This window comes from Bombus vancouverensis, chromosome 1, assembly GCF_051014615.1.
Source record: "Bombus vancouverensis nearcticus chromosome 1, iyBomVanc1_principal, whole genome shotgun sequence".
Taxonomy (NCBI): Eukaryota; Metazoa; Arthropoda; class Insecta; order Hymenoptera; family Apidae; genus Bombus; species Bombus vancouverensis.
Genome location: NC_134911.1, coordinates 6,640,213 through 6,661,776, shown reverse-complemented (window position 1 = coordinate 6,661,776; position 21,564 = coordinate 6,640,213). Strand labels below are relative to the sequence as shown.

At 32.3% G+C, this 21,564-nt stretch overlaps 5 protein-coding genes and 1 long non-coding RNA gene across 11 annotated transcripts; 4 read left to right on the top strand and 2 right to left on the bottom strand.

Annotated features, from left to right (window-relative positions):
• Nucleotides 1–522: 522 nt before the first annotated feature.
• Nucleotides 523–3,205, bottom strand: Ssl1 (general transcription factor IIH subunit 2 Ssl1). Of its 2 annotated transcripts, XM_033341461.2 has the most exons (9): nt 3,066–3,205; nt 2,758–2,944; nt 2,177–2,245; nt 1,902–2,103; nt 1,690–1,818; nt 1,446–1,619; nt 1,113–1,369; nt 787–1,036; nt 523–697 (listed from the first exon to the last, which is right to left on the bottom strand). In XM_033341461.2, exons 3-9 carry the CDS (start codon nt 2,233–2,235, stop codon nt 566–568), a joined length of 1,203 nt encoding a protein of 400 aa, XP_033197352.1. In that variant the 5' UTR covers nt 2,236–2,245; nt 2,758–2,944; nt 3,066–3,205; the 3' UTR covers nt 523–565. The 2 variants fall into 2 exon arrangements, with proteins under 2 accessions (XP_033197352.1, XP_033197353.1); XM_033341462.2 differs by lacking the exons at nt 2,758–2,944; nt 3,066–3,205 and adding an exon at nt 2,336–2,714.
• Chro (chromodomain-containing protein chromator) lies at nt 3,022–11,134 on the top strand. 5 transcript variants are annotated; one of them, XM_033341444.2, is made up of 11 exons: nt 3,022–3,132; nt 4,639–4,737; nt 5,152–5,294; nt 5,387–5,627; nt 5,703–5,866; nt 5,934–6,064; nt 6,174–6,383; nt 6,481–6,563; nt 6,646–7,719; nt 7,807–8,976; nt 9,082–11,134. In XM_033341444.2, exons 2-11 carry the CDS (start codon nt 4,683–4,685, stop codon nt 9,177–9,179), a joined length of 3,369 nt encoding a protein of 1,122 aa, XP_033197335.1. In that variant the 5' UTR covers nt 3,022–3,132; nt 4,639–4,682; the 3' UTR covers nt 9,180–11,134. The 5 variants fall into 5 exon arrangements, with proteins under 5 accessions (XP_033197335.1, XP_033197329.1, XP_033197331.1 ...); XM_033341438.2 differs by having other exon boundaries at nt 6,646–8,976; XM_033341440.2 differs by lacking the exon at nt 3,022–3,132 and adding an exon at nt 3,299–3,451 and having other exon boundaries at nt 6,646–8,976.
• Nucleotides 11,135–11,272: 138 nt separating this feature from the next.
• LOC143305123 (uncharacterized) lies at nt 11,273–11,982 on the top strand. Its single transcript, XM_076627721.1, has 3 exons — nt 11,273–11,501; nt 11,568–11,706; nt 11,766–11,982. The coding sequence occupies exons 1-3, from the start codon at nt 11,328–11,330 to the stop codon at nt 11,930–11,932; spliced, it is 480 nt and encodes a 159-aa protein (XP_076483836.1). The 5' UTR covers nt 11,273–11,327; the 3' UTR covers nt 11,933–11,982.
• LOC117160604 (deleted in lung and esophageal cancer protein 1-like) lies at nt 11,983–16,287 on the top strand. The gene is made up of 12 exons (XM_076621271.1): nt 11,983–12,126; nt 12,740–13,024; nt 13,737–13,847; nt 14,186–14,380; nt 14,504–14,629; nt 14,738–14,839; nt 14,919–15,040; nt 15,137–15,337; nt 15,438–15,531; nt 15,608–15,675; nt 15,925–16,084; nt 16,164–16,287. The coding sequence occupies exons 1-12, from the start codon at nt 12,118–12,120 to the stop codon at nt 16,284–16,286; spliced, it is 1,596 nt and encodes a 531-aa protein (XP_076477386.1). The 5' UTR covers nt 11,983–12,117; the 3' UTR covers nt 16,287.
• Nucleotides 16,288–16,435: 148 nt separating this feature from the next.
• Nucleotides 16,436–19,239, top strand: LOC117160596 (uncharacterized). The gene is made up of 8 exons (XM_076626199.1): nt 16,436–16,536; nt 16,615–16,833; nt 17,391–17,561; nt 17,648–17,777; nt 17,872–18,039; nt 18,114–18,375; nt 18,440–18,751; nt 18,820–19,239. Exons 1-8 carry the CDS (start codon nt 16,450–16,452, stop codon nt 19,052–19,054), a joined length of 1,584 nt encoding a protein of 527 aa, XP_076482314.1. The 5' UTR covers nt 16,436–16,449; the 3' UTR covers nt 19,055–19,239.
• On the bottom strand, nt 16,529–21,560 carry LOC143305130 (uncharacterized). The gene is made up of 3 exons (XR_013061824.1): nt 21,250–21,560; nt 20,905–21,170; nt 16,529–16,819 (listed from the first exon to the last, which is right to left on the bottom strand). It is a non-coding gene; the product is annotated as an uncharacterized LOC143305130 (long non-coding RNA).
• Nucleotides 21,561–21,564: the final 4 nt, after the last annotated feature.

The following is a 21,564-nucleotide window of genomic DNA, read 5'->3' as shown; positions in this document are numbered from 1 at the left end:
ATCACCTCCCACCATGATTTTAAAGCGGCCACGTTACCACTCGAAAACTTTGGATTCCTTGCTTGGGGGAAAGAAGCCTGTATATCATTCAAGTGTACATAAACAACTTCAATTCTCTTATTTTCCTTACACCTAAACGATTTTACATTCGTCATAATTATACTTTCTAAATCCATAATCTGTTAATAAGATAATACACCAATCATGGCAATTTCAATCATTTCAATCAATTTGAATCATTACAGAATTTTTGTATGTAATATTTTTTACTAAAATAAATATATTTATTATATTTACACGTGTGTTGCGAGAACTTCATTACACAGAGAGTATTTTACAGGTAGTGGTTAATATAAAAAAAAATAAAACGAACTTCCATTAATGTTATTATTGTCTTTTCATTGATTCATTCCTCTTTAATAAGAAGAAATATTTTTTATACGTGCATCATGAACCAGTTCTACATTATAAAAATGTGTTGCTTATAAAATTGGTCTTAAGTTCAATATTCTATTAAAGTACTTTGCTTTAAGTAATTCATTTTATTTTATATACATTGAATAAATTAATTTCTATCTGCAGACTTTTGATATGTATCTGGATTGGTAGCACAGCCAGGACATGTATGTAAAGATTCATGAATAAATATTTCACAGTCTAAACAAAATGTTTCATTACATTTATTACAAATGTATACCTGGAAAAAGATACAGTTCTAGTTTATATTTTACAAATTATATTTATATATTGTTCTTATTAAAGTATGTGGTGATGCATTGATTATACCTTCTTATCTTTTTGAGACAATATCTTCTGACAACCATAACAAATTGAAGGAGTTCCACTGAATACAACTTCCTTAAAAGATTCAACAGGGAATAAATAATGATAGGACCGTGCTAAATGTGGAGCAGACACCAATGTTAATCCACATGCTCTGCATTCTACTGGAAGTTCACAATGTTTGCTTAAACACTGAGGACAGAGATATCCTGTACTAAGAAGTTTAACAGATTCATCTGAACTTTCTGCATGACTGTAAAAGAAAAAGATATTTTCTTCCCTTTAAAAGAACATTTTATTTATGAATTAACAATTAAAAAATTATTTACCACATGCAAACTGCCATAGCTGAATCATTTGCAGAAGAATGTAATGCATGATGAGGGAAACCCATTTTTACAAGAGCAGCATCTAACCTAGTTGCAGCTGGAGGAGGGTCTATGTGCATATTTAACTGTTCCTTGTAATGTTTATCATCCAATGCAACGCCATGCTCTCCACCAGTTGCTGTTGCCATTCTTTTACAAATATATAGTTCAGCAGCCAAACCTATCACACTGCACCTGACAGAATCTGTCTTCATGTTCTATAACCAAAATTAACACATAACATTGTAGTATAATTTGTGTTACATAGTACATCTTAGAATTTACAATACATACTTGTATAGTTTCATTGATATCTCCTGGATCACATGTTGTAAGTGCTCCTACTATTATAAGTATTTCTTTGCTAGCATGTGATGGTAGGAGACGTAATGACTTCAAAGCTAGCTCTATGGAGTTTTGCAATGAAGGTTCACCTACTGGGGCAATTTGTTGCATGTTTTGTACTTCCTACAAATATATAAAAATACGTACTTATAGATCAAAATAAAAATCTAAACAATGCTCTAAAAAAATTTACCTTCACATGTTTTTTAGAATTTCCAGCTAATTCGCTTACTTTTTCTGCTCTCTTATTCCTTGTGATAATTACTCCTAACTGACTTATAGGATTTTGATAAAAGAATTCTTCAATAAAATCTTCTAAAAGCTAAAAAAATTAATTTGTAACAAAATATAATGATATATATAATTATATAATATCAAATATAGTATAAAGGTATCAATAGGTACCTTTAAAGAACATAGAAAACGAGTTGGTTTCAAATCTTGAAGTGACATTGATTCAGAAGCATCAAGAATTACATAAAGGTGCCTCATCATCCCTAATCTGGCACCAACCTTCTTTTCCATTTGACGTTTTCTTTTGGCATTGTGAATAATATCTGCAACTGATGCTTCCAACAATCCATGATCATCTTCTTTGATTGCTTCCCTGTATAAGAAATTATTTATATATAATAATTGTATATAATAACTCATTAAAGTACTTTAAAAAATATGAATACCATGTCTTTTCATAACCAGTCTCCCATCTATACTCTTTCTCCTCTTCTTCATCAGCCATTTTTTAATTTCTGAAATAAATACCACAATCAAATTCAATTCGTTTAATTAAGAAATTATATTCCAAACTTTCTTTCCAATAAATTTGGAACAATGCTTACTTTAGATGATTGTATTCAATCTTTCGAAGAAATAAGGTTAATGTTGTTTATATTATCGCTGACATTAAAACTTATATGTCAATGGTATGATTGAAAAGATTAACGTGTCTCTTAATACTTGGCAAATATTAACAACATAAAATTACAGTTGAAAGAAAGAAATTCTCAAAACAATATAATAAATTTCTACAAAAAATCTTCATACAGCATACAACTTTCGTCCGGTTTAATACAAGAATTAATCTATTTTTTAAATTGCTCATAAATTGAAAGAAACATATCAAACATAAATAAAATGCTTTGGCGCATTAAGATTTAATTTATAATTAAATTAAAGAACAATTAATCGCATATAGAATTCATAAATCGGTAATAACCAATGACTATTTACCAAATCTTGACATCAATTAACATAAACTTACCTTTTCTATACTCGACCCAATGCCGGAACATAGATGAGTTTGTCGAAGAAAAGCGGCATGTTTGAATTAGACAACGGACCCTATAAAACAAACTCCCTTCTCCATAAACAATTTCTTTTTTTCCTCATAATCTTACACGAATATAATATTTCAAGCATAAAATATATAATTATAGATGAAGTATCTCCTGCAAAAGAAAATAAAGGAAAATTAACGAGTAACATTTTCCCGCCAAAAAGGTGAGCTGTTGCCGTGGCGGGCAAGCGCCATGGCGCCACTGTCGTCAGACGCGATCACTGTTTTCATACCATCTCGTGCAGCAACAGCAATTATTTCCAGATCAGGAAGATCTAATTTTTCCACGGTTTACCGGGTGTAAGTTGTTATCATTGGTTTAACACTTGATCGGGTTGGAATCGGTAATGGGCATTAAGTGTGTTCAAAAAATATTCATGGGTAGACAGGAAGTGAATAGTCGGGGAGAGTTTTCGTGACGAGAGCCATCTTGACGAGCATCGGCTTGCTCATGATAGACAGAGGACGAGTCTGTGGCGGCGGCGGCAGCGGCGATGGAATCGTTTCTAAATGTTCCCGTGAATTCTGAACGCTCGTGTTGTCAGCAATTAGTATAATCGTTTATATCGTACATATTTTTCACAGTAAACCGGCTAGTATTTCAAGAACACATTTATTTGTGAGTTTTATTCGTTGGTAACTTACGCCACTGGCCGCGTTTACAATGACTCCATGCTGTGTGCCTCTCGACGTCTTACCATTTATGCGGGAATTCATTTAGTTTAAATAAAAAAGACCCCGCCGTAAGATATTTCTTCGTGATAACGCTTCGAATCGTGCGAGAATAATTCAGAGAATTATTGTACATAGTAGTGTGTGTTGAGTGGATCATTGAATTAGCCGTAACAACGGCAGTGGTGTCTTGTTAAAAAATGTTCGCAGTTCGATTTCCACCGGCATGTTGCGTATAAATTTTTCTGACACCCGCGAAACTTCGAACTCCGAATGTTACGGCTTTTTTTCTTTTAATTAGGATATGTTACAGAAGTGACCTAATAATGTTTTTACACTGTTTGTTTAAAGAAAATAGGTTTATTCAACGAATTTATTATATAAATTGTTAAAAAATTTATTTGTAAAGGTTCATCGATGCATTTACTAATTAATACACGTTATAAGTGCTACATAATATTTATATTAGATTGTATATTTTTATGTATTTATGGAAGTTTTAAAATACAAAAATACATTTAAGGGTGCAAAATATCGAAAATAATATTTGATATAATATCTGATAGGTGCAACAAACTTTTATTTAAATTTTATGTCTTTAATTATATTTATAAAAATTTAAAAATGCATAAAGGCCCACAGTCTATTTATTATACAGAGGATAGATATTATTTGTCACAATATATATTTTGGTATAATTAATTTTTATTTTCTTTTACTTGCTAATTAATTAATTAATCTAAAATATGGATCTTATCATTGAAATTTTAGTTCACTTATAGAGAATATATGTATAATATATGTTCATGTTAGTATATAGTAACCGTGAATTTAAAATGTATAATATAATGTTCAAAGAATTATTGAATAATTGAATTAATCTGTTATTAATATATTGTCATTTTAGTTCACTTGTAGAGAATATATGTATAATATATGTTCATGTTAGTATATAGTAACCGTGAATTTAAAATTTATAATATAATGTTCAAAGAATTATTGAATAATTGAATTAATCTGTTATTAATATATTGTCATTGATTAATTGTTTTGTCTTATATGCTTGGTATAATATGAGTAAAGTTGTCAGTGGACAGTCTCAGTAGAAATTAAAAGAAAATGTTATTTTTTTAGAAAAGAAGCTTGTGGATAGAGACTTAAATACATTATTGAACAAAATGGAGGGTGGCGATGGCCCTTCGGCCATTAGTAGTAATCCTACTGTTATTAAAGGTAATATTTACAATTTGTCATTAGTAATATGCTATGTAAACAACAAGCCTTTGTTTATTGTACTGCTATAAACACAACTATTACATAAATATATAAATTTATTAAAAATAATAATATAATTTTAAACTCTTAACAAAGTGTATTATTACATAAAATATTAAACAAATTAAATTTATTATAGTTAGATCAAATTTATTAAAATTTGAAAGCTGTAGATATGTATTCTTTTGAACAGTTTCATAACAGATAATTTATATGAGTATAAAAAGTTAGTAATCACTGGTACATAAAAGTGAGAGTCCTGGCATATTGACCAAAATATAAAAAGAAACTTATTTTGAAGATGTATTTTACAATCTTTATTACTATGATTAATTTACAAACATAAAATAATAAATTTTATTATGTTATTAGCTGCACAAGAAGAAATGGGAAGATTAGATGTTCTTGTGTGTGGACAGTGCCATTCAGTTTTTCATTTTATTGAAGAATTCCAAGAGCATCGTACAAAAGAGGGTGCTTGCACCCAAGTTTCACATTTTCGTGAAAATAGTAATGTTAGTAACCATTACATCACTATTAAATCATGATGACATTGAGAAATAACTCTGGAATAAGAATATCACTATGTTATTTTAACTTTTTGTAGAATGAGCAAAAAGCACAAGTATGGGCTTTCCTTTTATGGAAAGATTCACAAATACAACAGGAAAGTTCAGATAGGGACTCAACAAATTCATGGAAACTGTATCAAAAATGGTGCAAAATGGATACACACATAAGAGATTCGTGGATTGCAGCTGGGAAAACTATACAAACATTTACGAAAATTAGTAATGCAAAAATGCAAGATGTACCAAGGCAAAATCAAATAACTACTAATGCAGAAGGTGCATATCAAAAAAGCAATAATTTTATTCTGATTTAAATGATCAATGCACTTAAGGTATTCTGTACTATTATAGGAAAACCAATAGTAGTCCGTAAAGTAATTAGAAATGGACAACCGGAAGATGATAGTAGAAAAGATACTAAAACTTCGGAAGCAAAGAATCAAAAAAGTAATGAATCTTTCGAGGAAGTAGAAAAGAAAGAAAAACCAAAATTGAGACCGACAATAAAACTCAAGGTCAGCTTCGTTACATTTCAGTAACTTTAACATATGTAAAAAGCTAATAATTTATTCATTATTATAGACCAAATCAAATAAAGCTGGTGATGACGACTCAAGCGATGAAGAGTACGTAGTAGAAAAAATTTTAGCTAAACGGTTTAACCCGAAAAAAAGATGTTCAGAATATCTATTAAAATGGGAAGGTTTTGGACAGTAAGTTTAATTTATAATATAACCGTACATTTTTAGACAGGAGGATAATACAATAAATTACGAAAGATATCAAAAATATTCGGAGATAAAAATATGCAAATAATTACAGTGAGCATAATAGATGGGAGCCTGCTGAGCATGTAGCCACGTGTAAACATTTATTAGAAGAATTTGAAAGAAACCTTGCTAAAAAAAAAGAATTGAAAGCAGCTCAACAGCAGGCTACTGCTAAGGCAGCAGGTCGAGGTGCTCATCCCGCACAAAAAACAATTATAAAAGCTGAAGCTAAACCTGGACCAAGTACTGCAGGTCAAGTAGGGTAAGGCAATTATTTTTTGCCTACAGTTTTTACAATTTTCAGTGTGTTCTCTATATTTATAAAATAACACTTCAAATTACAAATTTTCTGTATGTAGACGACCTATGCGATCAAGTAAATCAAAAGCAATGGATCAAGTGAAGCAGTGGTGCGGTTCCATGAAGGACGAAGACAATGACCGTATGTGTATTTTATAATATAGTTCATATTGTATATACACTGCAAATGTTAGAAACATATTAAGATTCCGAAATTTGTTTAGTATTAGGGAAAAGAAAGATGGATTATTCGGAGAGTGATTCCGAGGATGGTGGCAGTAGCGTTGTCAAACGAACTAAAGGCGACACAGGTAGTGACGAAGACTGGACTGGAGAGTCTGAGGAGGAAAAATTGTTGGGTCGAAGTGATATGATTCAGCGCGCATTTAATCGTGCTAATGCTCAATCAAACGGGTCTAACAGAGCAAGTGGTTCGTCTACAGATCTTGCGACTTCATTGGGACTTCAATCTCCCGAAGGAGCAAAATCTAACCAACCACCAGTCCTAGTTGCGAATGCCAAAGGAGTCGTTAAAGTTGACCCGAAGCAAATGCCAAATTTAACATCCGGCGTTTACGTAATGTCACGGAAAGATGGCATCATTAAGTTGGACTCGTCCCCTAGCGGAAAATTGGCTGTAAAAGGTTCGCCAACCACACAAGGTGTTTTGATGGTTCAAAATCGAGATAATACTAACGTAGTAAGGAAGCAAGTAATATCCGCATCGCAATCGAATTCTGTAACACCGGTAAAAGTGGTTTCTAAAATGGATGGAGGTCAAGTAGTAACTCAGATGAAAGTAGTTTCTAAGCCTGTTACGAGTAAAGCAGGAGGTATACAGAAAACAGAGCCTATAAAGATCCAGCCGAAACCAGATCCGACACAGTTACCGCAGATACATGTCGTGACCGCGGTGCCGGCTCCCATAACTTTGCAGCCAAGAATAAGTACAGGAATACGTCCTGGACCTGTTACAGGCCAACGCAGTGCGGACGGTCGACCTTTGTTACCGAGACCTCCACTGCGTGCGACGACACCAACTAGCGTACTTGGAATCGGGTCAACAATTCGCACACCTGTTAGGGCGCCAGCCCCGAAACAAATTCAGTCTCAGCAAACACGCCAGGTACTACAAAAACGTACGACGGCTGTAACTACGCAAAGTAACTCGGTGAGTCCTGGAAATGTCACTCAAGTTAGACCAAAGTTTACGGTGCTTAGCCCACAGCCGAAGCAAGTGGTAAAGTCTGGAACTAGTCCAGTGCAACAGGCTAAACAGTCTCCGAAAACACCAGTTGGTAAGCCACAGTCATTATTATCTCCGCAGCAAAAGTTATTAATGGCAAAAAGGAAAGCTCAAGAAGCAGCGGGTATCATTAAACCAGGTGGCCGCGGCCTCCTAGCAGCTGCTCGTGTTACCGCTGGTCGAGGCAGAGGGAAATTGGCTGAAACACCAGCGACGGCCACTCCGGGGAACAAACTGAAAGAAAGTAAATTGGCGGAAGGTGATGGTCTTCACATGGAGTTCCACGAGGTAGGCTCCGAAGAGAGTAGCAGCGATGTTGAACCGGAGCTTCCACCTCCTGAAGCTGATACCATTGCCACTACGGAGCCTGATAGTCCACCTAGGCCGTTTACTCTTTGTCCATTGACGGGCCGTATCATTGGACCGGATGGTGAACCCGTCGAACAACCGGCTGAACCAGAACCTGAACTTGAATCTACGGGAACTCCGTTGTCTACCATTAAAGCCGCTACAACTACATCAGAGAGTATAGACGTCTCCGCTACAACCACCACCACAGAATTGGTTCTACCATCTCTTGATTCTCTTACAGAGGGTGGTGGAATAATGAGAGTCGAAATGAGTCCCGGTGGAACGACAGGAACGATCGTTCAGACCAGCGAGCCAGCGCAAATCAATTTGACGAATGTATCTGTTCCTGCACCGGATCTTCCTTGTTTGGATGATACAGCTCCTGCCGTGGCCACACCAGCCACAACCACGACAACACCGTTAACAGAAGCGACACCAACCAGTGAATCATCTATTGCAGCAGGATTAACTACAGCCACTGTTACCTCGACTAACACAATAGCAATCGCGTCTACCGATGTAAAAACTGAAGAAAAAATATCGGAAGAGAGGAAGGTAACCGAAGACACATCAAACTTGGTAACAATAACTGGAGAGGATGGTGTTGTTTATCAAGTGGCTGGTCAAGCTGAGGATGGCCAGACATTATTGGTAACTCGAGATGCTGATGGCGAGCAACAATGTGTATATGTTACCACAGAGCAACAAGGAGACGAAGGCTCTGTTTTAACGTTAGATCACGCTGTGGCGGAAGCTGTAGCTCAATTAATACCTGATCAAGTAAATCTGGCTTCGCAGTTCTATGTAAAGGAAGGTGGTACAGAACCTACTGAAAATCCAATGGTAATGTCTATCATGGACAACACGAATACGGCGGATGTGACGGAGGGACAAGAAGATGGTGATGGTCATGGCCAAGTTGTAGCTCAAGTCGTACAAGCGGAAGAACCTACTCCAGGTAATGTACCGAATTTAAACATTCGTTTCAAACTTAAACTTAAACTTTAGTGAAAACTAAAGTAAAGGGACATATTACTAAAATTTAATTGCATTATTATGTTAGGTGGAACAAGAAGAGTAGTCTTACTCTTACCTGACGGAAATCTAATGATGACAGAAGTCACGGAAGAACAATATGCTGCGCTCGGACTCGGCAAGTGAAGAAACACTTAACATTAATATCATGTGGAATGAATAAACGATTATGCATCGAACTATAGAATTTACAATGGAAGTTGTACGCTTAAGGGATGATCGTGGGTTGTATATATGTAAGAAGATTTACTTCGTACAATTGCAATGAAATTATCCACAATTTTTCCAGCTGAAAACAGATACAATGTGAAAGAAAAAGAACATATATAGAACAGAAAAGAACAGAAATACATATAGCTGGTATATTGTAAAAAGAAGAAAAGGGAAAAATAATAACAGAATCGTAATTACACAGAAATCTAGAATAATAGATTAATGGATAAATAATTATGTTTTAGAAATTCATATTTCAGTGTCCCAAATCCGCTGGAATCTTAATTTTTATTCGTTTAATTTATAAATGTGAAGAGAGAGCGAGAGAGAGAGAGAGCGAGAGAGAGTAAACGCGAAAGAAAAACAAATATATTGCATCTTTGAGGAAAATCCATTACACGTTTGAACTAAGCATTGTATTTGTAGGATAGTGAAGTATAATCTGGGGTTTTATATTTTCCACACAATAATAGGCTTTTAATAAAGACCTTTATTCCCCCGCATACAAAGTCCAAGCTTATATAGCACGATATATTTGGTCAGGTTTTAGAGAAAAGTCACGAGGAATTTATTGGTAATTATCAAAGGACAAATCGGCATTTCAGAATGTAAATATATTGTTGAAAAAGAAAAGCAAGAGAAAAGAATCGAATATTTCGATTATTTCTATCGCGATGATTTTTTATATAAAACTTGAACCTAGTTTGACTCTGTGCTAATACATATACCTTTCTTTACCACAAGATCCATATAAATTATAATTTAATACTCTTTGATTTCTAAAATCATCCTATTCTAACACGAATATTCGTAATAATATTTAAATTTGTGCATGGTAAATTATTTACGCGAGCGCAAAAATTCATTTCTTTCCTTTTTTTGCGTTAAGGACTGTGTATGCTTACTCTTAATAGATTAAAATAAGTGCACTCTTATAAAAGGAAATAAACACATAATTTTTAAATCTATAAGGCTTTTAAAACAAAAGAAAGAAGATGAAAAGAGGACAGAAAAATACAGTGTTGTTTAATGCAATATCATGCGCGTCTCATTATTATCAAGCTCCCATTCCTTTTCAGGTTGCTCGATACATAATTACACATGTACAATTAATGCCCAAGATATTTGTTGAATAACTACGATGCTTTTCGAAACACGCTAATCGCTTCCTGCGCTATTGTGCTTTTGACAACAAGAACGAAAGTGTACCAATTTTTTATATCTTAAGACGAAGAATTAATACTTGTGTGAACGATGGTGGAGGTCTCGTTGAACGTATTATAGAAATAAGCAACGTTGAGAATCTGTGAGATCTCTCTCGCTTGTTTATTTAATAGACTGTACAAAGCGTAATCTATAATGTCATATATGTAACAGAGAAGGGAAAACAATGAAAAATACGTGCATATAATGTTTATGCGTGTGGAAATAATTATACATATGTATGTGTATGTATATGGGTTTAGAAAGCAAGGAAGATACACGAATTCTTTGTATTTACGAAATACAATTTACGATAAATATAAATAAGTGTACCTTATTGTGATTGTATTGCGACTATGTCAAATGAAATGAGACGTTTTTTCGTCGACGTAAATAATAATTAATTATAATAGGGTTAAACTAGATTCAAGCGTTTAATTATAAGCAGTCTGCTCTCGCAATAAAATGAAAAGAGGAAGAACTGCACGTAACGAGAACGATTTTTAATTATATTTCGGTATAAGAAGAAACTATTTTGCACGATGTACGGCCAGGAATATAAAATCCTAGTATTTTACTAACATACTCCTTTTGTACATAGAACTTCATTCTCTAAACCTTTATATAAAAAATTGTTTCCAAATAAACCATAGTGTCAAAATTAATCTACTTACTTATTTTTCATCATAATCGTTACTGTGTTCTAATTATTTATTCCTTAACCACCATGTATATATTTGTTCAAATTTTATTTAACACTCACAAAAAAGATTTAAATAACTAAGCATGCAATGTATTCATTTGCGATTTCATTTGTTAATCGTAATTAAAGATTGATTGACAAATCTTTTTCATAAAATGAGTCTTATCCAGATGGAAGATAATGATAGCAAAACATATACTCAATCTGTCCAAAGAAGACTTGAAAGTATGGTACAATACAGAAATGATAATTGGAAAATGTCATATGGTTTTATTAATACTACTCAAAAAAACGTGGTTTTGCAACAAAAATCGACCTATCTACTCTGTGTCAGTATCTTCATATTTTTGACTGACAGAGAAACCAAAATAGTCAAATATCCGTGATTTTTACAGACCTACAAAAATAGGTTACAAAATGCTTGCCCAGCTGACATTAAATTGCTGAAACGTAACGTTCAGGAAGACTTAAAATCAAAATATGACGAGTTAAAATCTAAAGATGTTGATTTTGAAGAATGTGAAACAGATTTAGGTAGGATACTTAATAAAGTTGTTATTTAACATATAAAAAATCATCAACAACTTTTTTAGACATACATGCTAGTGAGTTAGCAATAGATCCACCAAAAGTGAAGATTTGGAACGAATACAGAAAACTGTTAGAATTATCAAGACAAAGACCAAAATCAAAACTTAAGCAATCATTGATACACGTGACATCGTTACCAAAACTTTATGTCAATAAGTATATCTATTAAATAACAGTTAAAAACGTCGAATTTCATAATCTTCGTATTAAATCTTCCGAACCAGGTCTTACTCCAAGCTACGATCAGATTTAAGCACTCGAGTGAAAAGAAGTATACTAAGATCTGATACCCAAAAGAGTATATTAGTGGCCAACACGAATTACGTGCAATTTCGTAATTTTAAATTGAGAAAGATGTATAAGGTTCGTCTCGACTAATTCCCATTTAATCCTTCGGCAGTGCAACGAAATGAAAAAGAATTTAGAATATCTTTTTTCGAAAATAATCGTCCCATTGTCCTGAAGATTTCCTATATGTCTGATATCAAACGTGAAAGATACATATTTTCAATTTTTTATAGGAAATAAATATTAATAATTGTATGTCATGTCATGTATGAGGATGTAAAATTTAAAATATTATGTTTGATTATAGTATGAATTATAATACTATATTTGGTGAATTTTAAGGTTCTCTCTTGAGTTGTACTCTTGAAGGGTTAATTTTGCTGCGATCAAACTTTATTTTTTTATATTAGAACGTTTCTTAAATGTGACACAAATACAGAAGAATTATTGTTAATAGGTTAATGATTTTTATGCATTGATACGAATATTTAAAATTTAATATAAAATTTAATACTCAGAAATAATATTCAGTGGGTAAAGCAAATTTTTTTTTAAATCCACCCAAAAGATATGTTTGCATGCATATGAACTTTACGCCAAATAACTTTCTTTCTTAAACGTCTTTTTTCGACTGAAACTAAAGCGAGAGTGAGAAATACATTTTGTAACCGACTTTATTATATGGCAGAAAATAATTATACTGCAAAATGTCAGCAATATCCCAGCAAGATTTCAAATAGAAGGGAGACCGTATCGTTCCAAGTTCCGCGTTATAGTGCAGCCTGTGGTAGAGAACAGAGGCATCGTTCCGCCGGGAATGCAACTGCGATTGATCATTCTGTTCCGTTGCGACGATATTGATACACCAGAAGAAGTATTGGTGTTAAACGTTCAACATGGAAGTTCGGTGATTATCCGGTTGCACGGATACAAAGACCCTCCTATTTTGTTGGGTATAAAAATTACTACAAAATAATGATAGAATAGATATGAAGAATATAGTTTAGAATAGATATGAAGAATATAGTTTAAGGAAATGCTACAATAAGAAGGTAACTTCACTTTATAATTGAATAGACAGTAATTTGTGTAGACCAAAACTCGAAATCAAATTATTCTTTCGAATGTGCTATAAATTCATGATCAACTAATACTTGTAGCAATATACTGTTGCACTTTTGGACATGATATTATATTTCATACTGCCCCTTATTGTTACAAACCCTTCAATTTAAACCTTATATCAATAGCCGAGATGCATAACGTTGTTCAACACAGAATTATAAACTCACGTCGTATAATAAACTGATTTTATCACGGATCTGAAATCTTAACCTTATACATTTTTTTTTTTTGTCATTTAATTTGTACTTTACAATTTGTCCAGCTGGACATTTGGTAAATTTTTCTAACTTGATTGTTAAATAACATGTGGATGGCTATCCCCAGCGGGATACCATCTTCGAGATTTTGTTGACTTGAGAACGAAAAGAAAGATATGGGATAGATATTTCGCCTTTAAAAGGTTCAAACTCAGAAAATGTATTCAGGTGGGCACCCGGATATGGACATAAGGGTTAACCTGATTTGCTTAGATGTAGAAGAATAATAAATAAATAAAGTATAAATGCAAGGTAAAATGGACTGAAGAGATATAAACTGCTCTTTTGAAATATTTTCTCTATGTAGGAACTTGCCTGACGGAAGAAATATCGTTCACATATTCGGACACATACAAGGAACTGTCGAATCAAGCTTGGCATCCAGAGATAGCAATGTCATTCGATAGTTTAGAAGTACGATATTCTAATTCTTAGCAACGATAAGAATACCTGATTATAGCTGACGTCTGACTTCTTCTTGTGGATCAAGCGTCAAAGTCATTCTTTTGAGTATCATTTATTGAATCACAGATAAAGATATTTTAATTATTTTATTATTTCAATAATACATTTGGGTAACTTGTTAGAATTATTTATCTTTCCATTCTTTTTTTTAATTTATGATAGAGTGAATTGATAGAGCTTGAACGATATTACATTGACCTTGATATTAGAGACAAGAAATCTGTAGCTCAAATAACGATAAGGGAGTTGCAATGGTTTTACACGTCATCATGACTTTGATTTTTTAGTCTTTTACATTAAATAGCTCTGGAACTTTATCTACCTGGATGACGGAAGACGATAATTTTGTAAGCATGACTTTCGACTGTAAGAAAGCCTTTGTAGGAGAAGAAGCTTATGTACTTATAAAATTCAAGAATGTCGGCGGAGAGGGCCGGTTTTTCATAATGAGCGAGGCAGACTGGTTCTCTATGAACATTATAGTAAAACCACTTCCTATTTCTATCCGTTTCATTAAAAAAAATTCTTCTTAAATATCTTCTTATCTAAAAAGATCTTGTTTAATATCTTTTTCTCCATTCCCATTGTATATTTTTTTATTTTAGGATATCACAGACAAAAATAGTTTAAAATTATCCTGTTTTACCGTGTGGCCTGCGTATTTTGCACTGAATACAAACGAAGAACTAGATTTTCGTATGTACTTCTCACCAGAGTGCTATGGAATTCATGTAAATGGAAAATAATTCATTACCCTATTCATATAAAAATATATTTAATTAATTGATTTTCTTCGACTTGCTTATCCACTTCTGACCTTTTATTATCATTTTTGTCAGGTGGAAAAATTATACATATTATGCGATAATTGTACCTTGCTGGAAACAGAGATAATCGGTGATGGATTAATATATGAGTCGAATTTCATCCAGCTTAGTAAAGTATTTATACTATAAACTCGGTGCAAAATAGGATTAATTCAAATATGAAAGGTGACAATTAAAATAAGTAAAATTGCAGCATTTAATGAAATTAACGCCATTGGAAAGAAATATTGATAATCAAGCGAATTACTACATAAACCTGAGCACCAATACCCCTGACGGTATCGGGCAATGTATCATTGCTGTAAGCAATATTAGGTATATCATATATTTGTTACCATAAATTTAATAATAAAACAATTTTAGTTTGGTAACTGTTAATTGAATAAATACACTATGATTATTTTTAAATAGTGAGATCAGCATGCATTTTTCTTGGATGAAACGAAACGTGCAAACTGACATGCACAGAATACATACAAAGAATTATTTTCCCTTAGAACTGCTTCACATTAATCCAGACCAAGGAGTTTTCGCTCCAACTTCTGTGCACTATTTTACTGTAACGGCTGAGTATAAAGATTTACAGCCAAATTATTATTTTGCTGTTCTACAGTGAGTTTACGGCTAAAAAAGTATTGTTACGAACAATAATATTAATTTTGAGTTGTTACTGTGAAAATTAATGCATTTGACATTCATCGAATTCTATTAGATTATACGTAGAAGATATACCAGTTGATGCAATACCAAAAAATACGGATCTACAAACCAAAGAATGCACCACAAAACGACGAAAATGTCCAGCTGTAAAATCATTTTATTCTCTTTACTAACTTGTCAATTAGAATAGAAACATTTTTTTAAAAGAATACTCATTGTCAGTCTGTAGACATTTGGATCGCCGATGTCGAAGTCTGGTTGCGATACATGATGGATGAGGAGGATAAAACGTGCGTCGATTTTAATGTTGAATTTACATTTAGAGATTTGAAGCTCTCATGTGTCCATTAGCCTCGTATTATCATTTATTATATTGCAAGCAATTTGTTTACATTAATTATTAATTCCTACCTCTCCCATGGGAGTGAGGAAGTCTATAATCACCATTCTTCCATTATTTATTTGAACATAAACAAAGGAATATTATTTACAATTACGAAGGTCCAGTATCTATTTAAAATTGCATTTTAATTGATCAGTGATCGAACAACAGAAGAAATATTGAAACATATCTTGGATGTGCCATCAGATATCAAATATCCTCGATCGGATTACGAAGAAGAAGAAGAAGACAAAGAAGAAATAATAGGGGAAATATTAGAAGAAGAATTTGAAGAAGGAACATCAACGTGTCAGTTAGTAAGGCTTTCATTAATTTTTCATTTCTGTTGTCATCTTTATTGTGTTTACAAAATTATAGAAATTTACTACATTGTAGGGAGCAGATGAGTTATTTTATCACCACGATTTAGTAAACCTAAACCAATTCGACCTACTGTGGCAAGAGCATATAATAAGCATGGGTATCATTAGACCCGCAAGGCTTGTAATTTTAAGATAATTTATGTTACTTAAAAAGCTTTATATTTCTTATTAAGATTATTACGCGTGACAGGACTCTATACATCGGCGTCAAGGAAACTTACATTTTGATATTAAAGAATCTCGCTGATGACTCATTGAATTATTCGTGGGGTGAAGTTAGTGGTTTAGATTCGTCAAAGATGAAACTTTGCGTGTGTCCTGAAAAAGGAGAAGTATTAGCTAGAGGCACTAAAAAAATTGAAATAACTATCACACCACTTTCAGAGGTTAAATATTTGTTTAATTTTTCAAAAATTTGATTTTGGGAAAATATTTGGTTTACTATTTATTTTTATAATTTCTAGGGGATCGTGCAATCGTTATTTATACCATGTTTTGTGGGAGATTCGCGGAAGATGATAATGCTGGGCATCGAATGTTTCATCGAATCACTTTATGTCATATTTTATTTTCCATTAAACGACGATACGCCATTGTTAATGAATAATTTTGTTAAAGTAAAGTGGCGGGCAGATAGTCTCAAACTTGCTTTGGATATGGCGGGAAAATCTAGACAGCACATGGTACATTTAATTAATAATTTTGAAGATCACAAATAAACATTTTTTTTAATTTATTAACCCTTTGTGCTCGGCTATCCCTTCTGAGAAGATATCGCAAATCTGGCAAACAACTTGGATGTCCACTCTAAGGAGACAAAGAGATAGATCACTGGTGATTATATAGTATAAAATTACACAAGCTCTAAATTTTTTAAAAATATGTTTCCTTGAAGTTTCACAGTACGAAAAAACAAAGAAATGAAAAATATGCTCAGACATGCCGAATACAAAGGTTTATTTTTTTAAACCTTAAGTTATTTAATCTAAAATTTCATACTTTTAAAATTTTCATTTTTAATTTTTCAATCAAACGCTTAGAATCTTTTAGATAAAAATTTCAAATTTTTAATTTTCTGCAAATTAGAAAGGCGATCCGTTATTATTGTATCCTATCCATAAAAGAACGAAAATTGTATAAATTATTTTCTGGTAATAATGATGTAAAATATTATACTAATATTTTGGAATTTTGGCGCGTAATTCAAATGGACTATCAATCTTAATGTACAACTTCGCAGAAATTATTAGACAAGTACAAAAAGCGAGAGGAACGAGAATTAATGAACACGAATCTGGATCAAGGAGAGGTTCTTAAAGATGCTTCAGCAGGTCCTTCTATGCAAGAAGTGGCAGTTGACGAATCAGGCGAACAGCCCTTCCTAAGTACTCGTACTTCAGAAATCATTCAGGTAGTGAGAAGTTTTTGCATTTTTATCAAACCATAAATATTACTATCGTAATTGTATAATATATATGTTTGACTTAATAACTATAGATGAGCAACATAACAGAAAATGACAATTATTTGGTTTCCTCTGGAAGCATTGTACCATTCCACGAAAAATTCTTACCACTGGTTACACAGCCTGTTGTAATAGAATTTCCAGGTTTATCGTTAAGAACAGGTATCTTGATTAAAATTTTGAAAGGAAATATACTCCTCTAAATGAAAAAATAAATATTTATATTTACAAAGAAACGAATAATTCGAACCTTCAGTGCAGAAGAAAACTTTTATAATAAAAAACGAGACTTCGATTCCAACTAATTATTGGCTTCGTATAAAGAACTTTTATCCCATCATGTGTTCGTGTAAATGGAAGTCGCAAGAAGATCGGATCAGGTTCATTTATAAACGAGTTTTTAGTCGGCGGAAGGAATTAATAGGTAGGATATTGTTTACTTGTAAAATTATGAAATTCTAAATATATTATTTTTGGAATAATCTCTTCTATTTACAGAAGATACATTGTGCAAAGTAAAACAACCTGGATCAGGTATGGTAGTCTATGTTGATCCCTTAAATTCAGATATTGGTCCTTTCAAAGCCATGCCTGTGGACATTTATGTTTTTGCTGATACATGGGGTTATTATGTGGATGAATTAGAAATAAATATTGCTGGTTTACCACAGTATACTATAGGGATATGTGTACAAGTTGTTGGATCACCAATATCATTGTCAATTTCTGATAGAAATGAATCTAATATACCTATTATTAGGTATATCCAACATTTTTCTATTTTAAAAAATTCAAATTCAGTATTTTAGAAAATATATTTGTAGATATGGAATGGTAGCTGTAGGTAGTCGCCTACATGGGAGAAAAATATCATTGACAAATACAAGCGCGATACCTATAATTATTGACTGGCATACATTTGTAGTCAAGCCAGTTCTAGAATCAATGCCTTTTAACGTAGCATTTAGCTTTCATACACCATTTACTGACGAATTGGCATCAAAATTGAGAAATAATAAGCAGAAGACTAATAGTGAAATACACCTAGAAAAACACTATCCATACTCAAAAGTCTTACATACATGTGATTCTAGTGAATTCAGCAACACTAGTGATATTACAACATCTAGTTACATGTAAATATTCTCAATAGCAATGTAATAGTCATCAAAAATATACAAGTACATTTTCTGAATTATCTTAGGGAATCCTCACACATGACCTCATCCTGGATGTGTAATGGTGAAATTTCCAAACAGTATACCACCAGTAGTAATAGTAGTAGTATACCACCAAATAATATAGTAGAGAAGAAAGACATTGAAATACAAATTTCGATACTTCCTTACTATGGTTTAATTGATACAAGAATATGCACGGTAAAAAAACATTTAAATCTTATTAAAATATTAAGAAAAACATATTGTACATATCAATAATAAAGAAAACATTTTGGTATCTTACAAGGTTACCCCTAGAGAAATGTTCATCCTACCCAAAAGTAATACCTCCCTAATTATTGATATACAACTTGAAAGATACAAAACTATGATGGAAACAAATGAAAGTATCGAAGGAGAATTTTTTTGCAAAATTCTTGGATTTCTACGAGTTGCTCCAAATGATATGTTTGTATAACTGACTTGTGATACAAATCAATGTAAAATATCTACAGTGAATTATATGACACTATATAATAATAATAGGTACAGAGATAACTATTATGCTAGACAGAGTGGCAATTATTTTTCTCCTGTAGAAATTGATGTTACTGCAAATATTACTAAATCTACATTGGATTTTAATATTTCTAAATTTGATAGAACGTTTATATGTTGTGCCAGTAAAGTAATACGAAGTCGAAGGAAAAGATTAGAGTATGTAAAATTACAAAATATAAAATTCTTATTCAAAGAATAGAATATTTCTTCACCTAATCTATTTTTCTTAGACTGACTAAAACATTATTTTTGTACAACACTAAAAACAAGCTAATAGAGATAACTTTAGAAACATATGAACCATTTTATATCATATCTACATCAATTTATGGAGAAGCAGATCTATCTAAGTCTGGAATTATATGCATAAATCCAAATGGATATATTGAAGTAATTTATCTTTTCCTTTGGCAGAAATACAAATTTTGAGTAACATTCTTTTTATAGGTAAAAATTGCATGTATTGTAGAAGAGAAATTAATTCAAACTATAATGAATACAAGTTCAAATCAAGATTTCCATGATCCAAAGATCACAATAAGGGAACCATTACACATTATACATTCTGATAAACGATATCAAGTATTAATCATTTTTCTTTTTTGTTCTACTTGAATGAACATAATAAATCCTTAAATTTATGTGATTTTAGAACTTGGAATTAATTTTGCAAATATGGTTACCAGTGTTAAAATTATCATCATACACATTAGATTTTGGTCTTGTTTACATAGGTGATGCAAAGAAACTATCATTAACTATCAGAAACTTATCAAGTATAGCCATAATTGTTATCTTCTTTAGTATTTACATACATTAGCATTATTTTAACGTTATACATTAACTAAGTCTTATTGATTGATTTTCATTAGTATGCAGTGTAAATTATAGAATAAATAAAAAGTCCAAAACCAAAGAATTTATGATTGATAAAAGGCATGGAACATTGTCAAGTCAATATAACTACCAAGGCTGTTATTTCACAATCACGGTTGCTTTCCAACCAAAGTAATATAATTTAATCATAAATATTCTATCACTAACCATACTGGTCACTGTACAATAATTACAATATTTACAGAAAACCAGGGAAACTATTCGAAACATTAGAAATACTAACAGATATCCCATACAATACAGAAGAATGCCAACTTTACGGAGAAGGAACATTAGATGAAAAATATCATACTCCCGGTGTATAAAAGAATAAACAATTACAAATCTACTTAAAAATTATGATTCATTAACAAAATAAAAAACAGTTTAAGAAAGAGAGTTAAAATAAAACAGAGCGTTATTAGTAGTTACGTTAATAGTATTCTAATAAATGATAAATGCGTAAAAGAGAACATAAACATTCATATCGATAACATAATTCCGATTATTACATAAATCGGAATATATAAACTGAAAACATACTAGCACTCAAAAATTGATATTCTTGCACATAACCTACTATTTATTACTTCTGATCATTTACTTTTCATATTCACATGGCACCATGATTTAATTAGCACAAAATAAATTAAATTCTTTCATAGAGAAATAAATATATATAATGTACATACGTAATAGGTTATACTACCGTATAACTTCGTATTACATGATCTTGGATCATTGATAAGACATAATTACATTATTAGAATTGGTAATTAAGAAGAGAAAAAGGGGATTTTCGCTCTCATGAGTGTGGACCTTTCCATCAACAGTGTTAGAACACGTCCACGTCGTCCAAAGTCGTATACACAGGTAGCAATTCCCACAGTGGAGATAAGGCTCTTAACATCATAATGTGTGCTTCATAAATCAGCCACTAGCCATAGAGCGCTACGATCTAGAAGTTATAGAAAACAGTATATATATATATTTATACACCCGCTGATATACATATATGGTATACTTAGCATAGTTACTATACACTCGCGTGTCTACATTATGTTACACATAAGCAATTCAAACTCTTGACTGTGTTTTACTGTCTAGCGGACAAATCGAGAAACATTTGGCTTTCACTAATAGCATTGCCCCCACCACGTTAGTTGCCAGACTTGTGCATACGACCGTGAGCACGCTTATTCACCTATACACACTTTCGGAATTTTTGATGACTTTACCGGTGTTCTCTTACTGTATCGCCACCTAGCGTACTGTAGGTATATCACCGAAGATTTTTCCTCGGTCACGTGACCGGCTTAGCCAATCGGAGAATTTTGTGGGCCCTATACGTG

Coding starts and splice junctions, on each gene's coding strand:
- Ssl1 (XM_033341461.2), bottom strand. CDS start 2,235: ATGGCTGATGAAGAAGAGGAGAAAGAGTATAGATGGGAGACTGGTTAT. Junction 1,370..1,445: donor ATATCAATGAAACTATACAA/GTATGTATTGTA, acceptor TTTTGGTTATAG/AACATGAAGACAGATTCTGT. Junction 698..786: donor TGTCTCAAAAAGATAAGAAG/GTATAATCAATG, acceptor ATCTTTTTCCAG/GTATACATTTGTAATAAATG.
- Chro (XM_033341438.2), top strand. CDS start 4,683: ATGGAGGGTGGCGATGGCCCTTCGGCCATTAGTAGTAATCCTACTGTT. Junction 4,738..5,151: donor TAATCCTACTGTTATTAAAG/GTAATATTTACA, acceptor TTATGTTATTAG/CTGCACAAGAAGAAATGGGA. Junction 5,628..5,702: donor AATAACTACTAATGCAGAAG/GTGCATATCAAA, acceptor GTACTATTATAG/GAAAACCAATAGTAGTCCGT.
- LOC143305123 (XM_076627721.1), top strand. CDS start 11,328: ATGAGTCTTATCCAGATGGAAGATAATGATAGCAAAACATATACTCAA. Junction 11,502..11,567: donor AATCGACCTATCTACTCTGT/GTCAGTATCTTC, acceptor TGATTTTTACAG/ACCTACAAAAATAGGTTACA. Junction 11,707..11,765: donor AGAATGTGAAACAGATTTAG/GTAGGATACTTA, acceptor CAACTTTTTTAG/ACATACATGCTAGTGAGTTA.
- LOC117160604 (XM_076621271.1), top strand. Junction 13,025..13,736: donor GTATAAAAATTACTACAAAA/TAATGATAGAAT, acceptor TATTTTCTCTAT/GTAGGAACTTGCCTGACGGA. Junction 14,381..14,503: donor GGTTCTCTATGAACATTATA/GTAAAACCACTT, acceptor TTTTTATTTTAG/GATATCACAGACAAAAATAG.
- LOC117160596 (XM_076626199.1), top strand. CDS start 16,450: ATGAAACTTTGCGTGTGTCCTGAAAAAGGAGAAGTATTAGCTAGAGGC. Junction 17,778..17,871: donor AGGTTTATCGTTAAGAACAG/GTATCTTGATTA, acceptor TCGAACCTTCAG/TGCAGAAGAAAACTTTTATA. Junction 18,752..18,819: donor ATTACAACATCTAGTTACAT/GTAAATATTCTC, acceptor GAATTATCTTAG/GGAATCCTCACACATGACCT.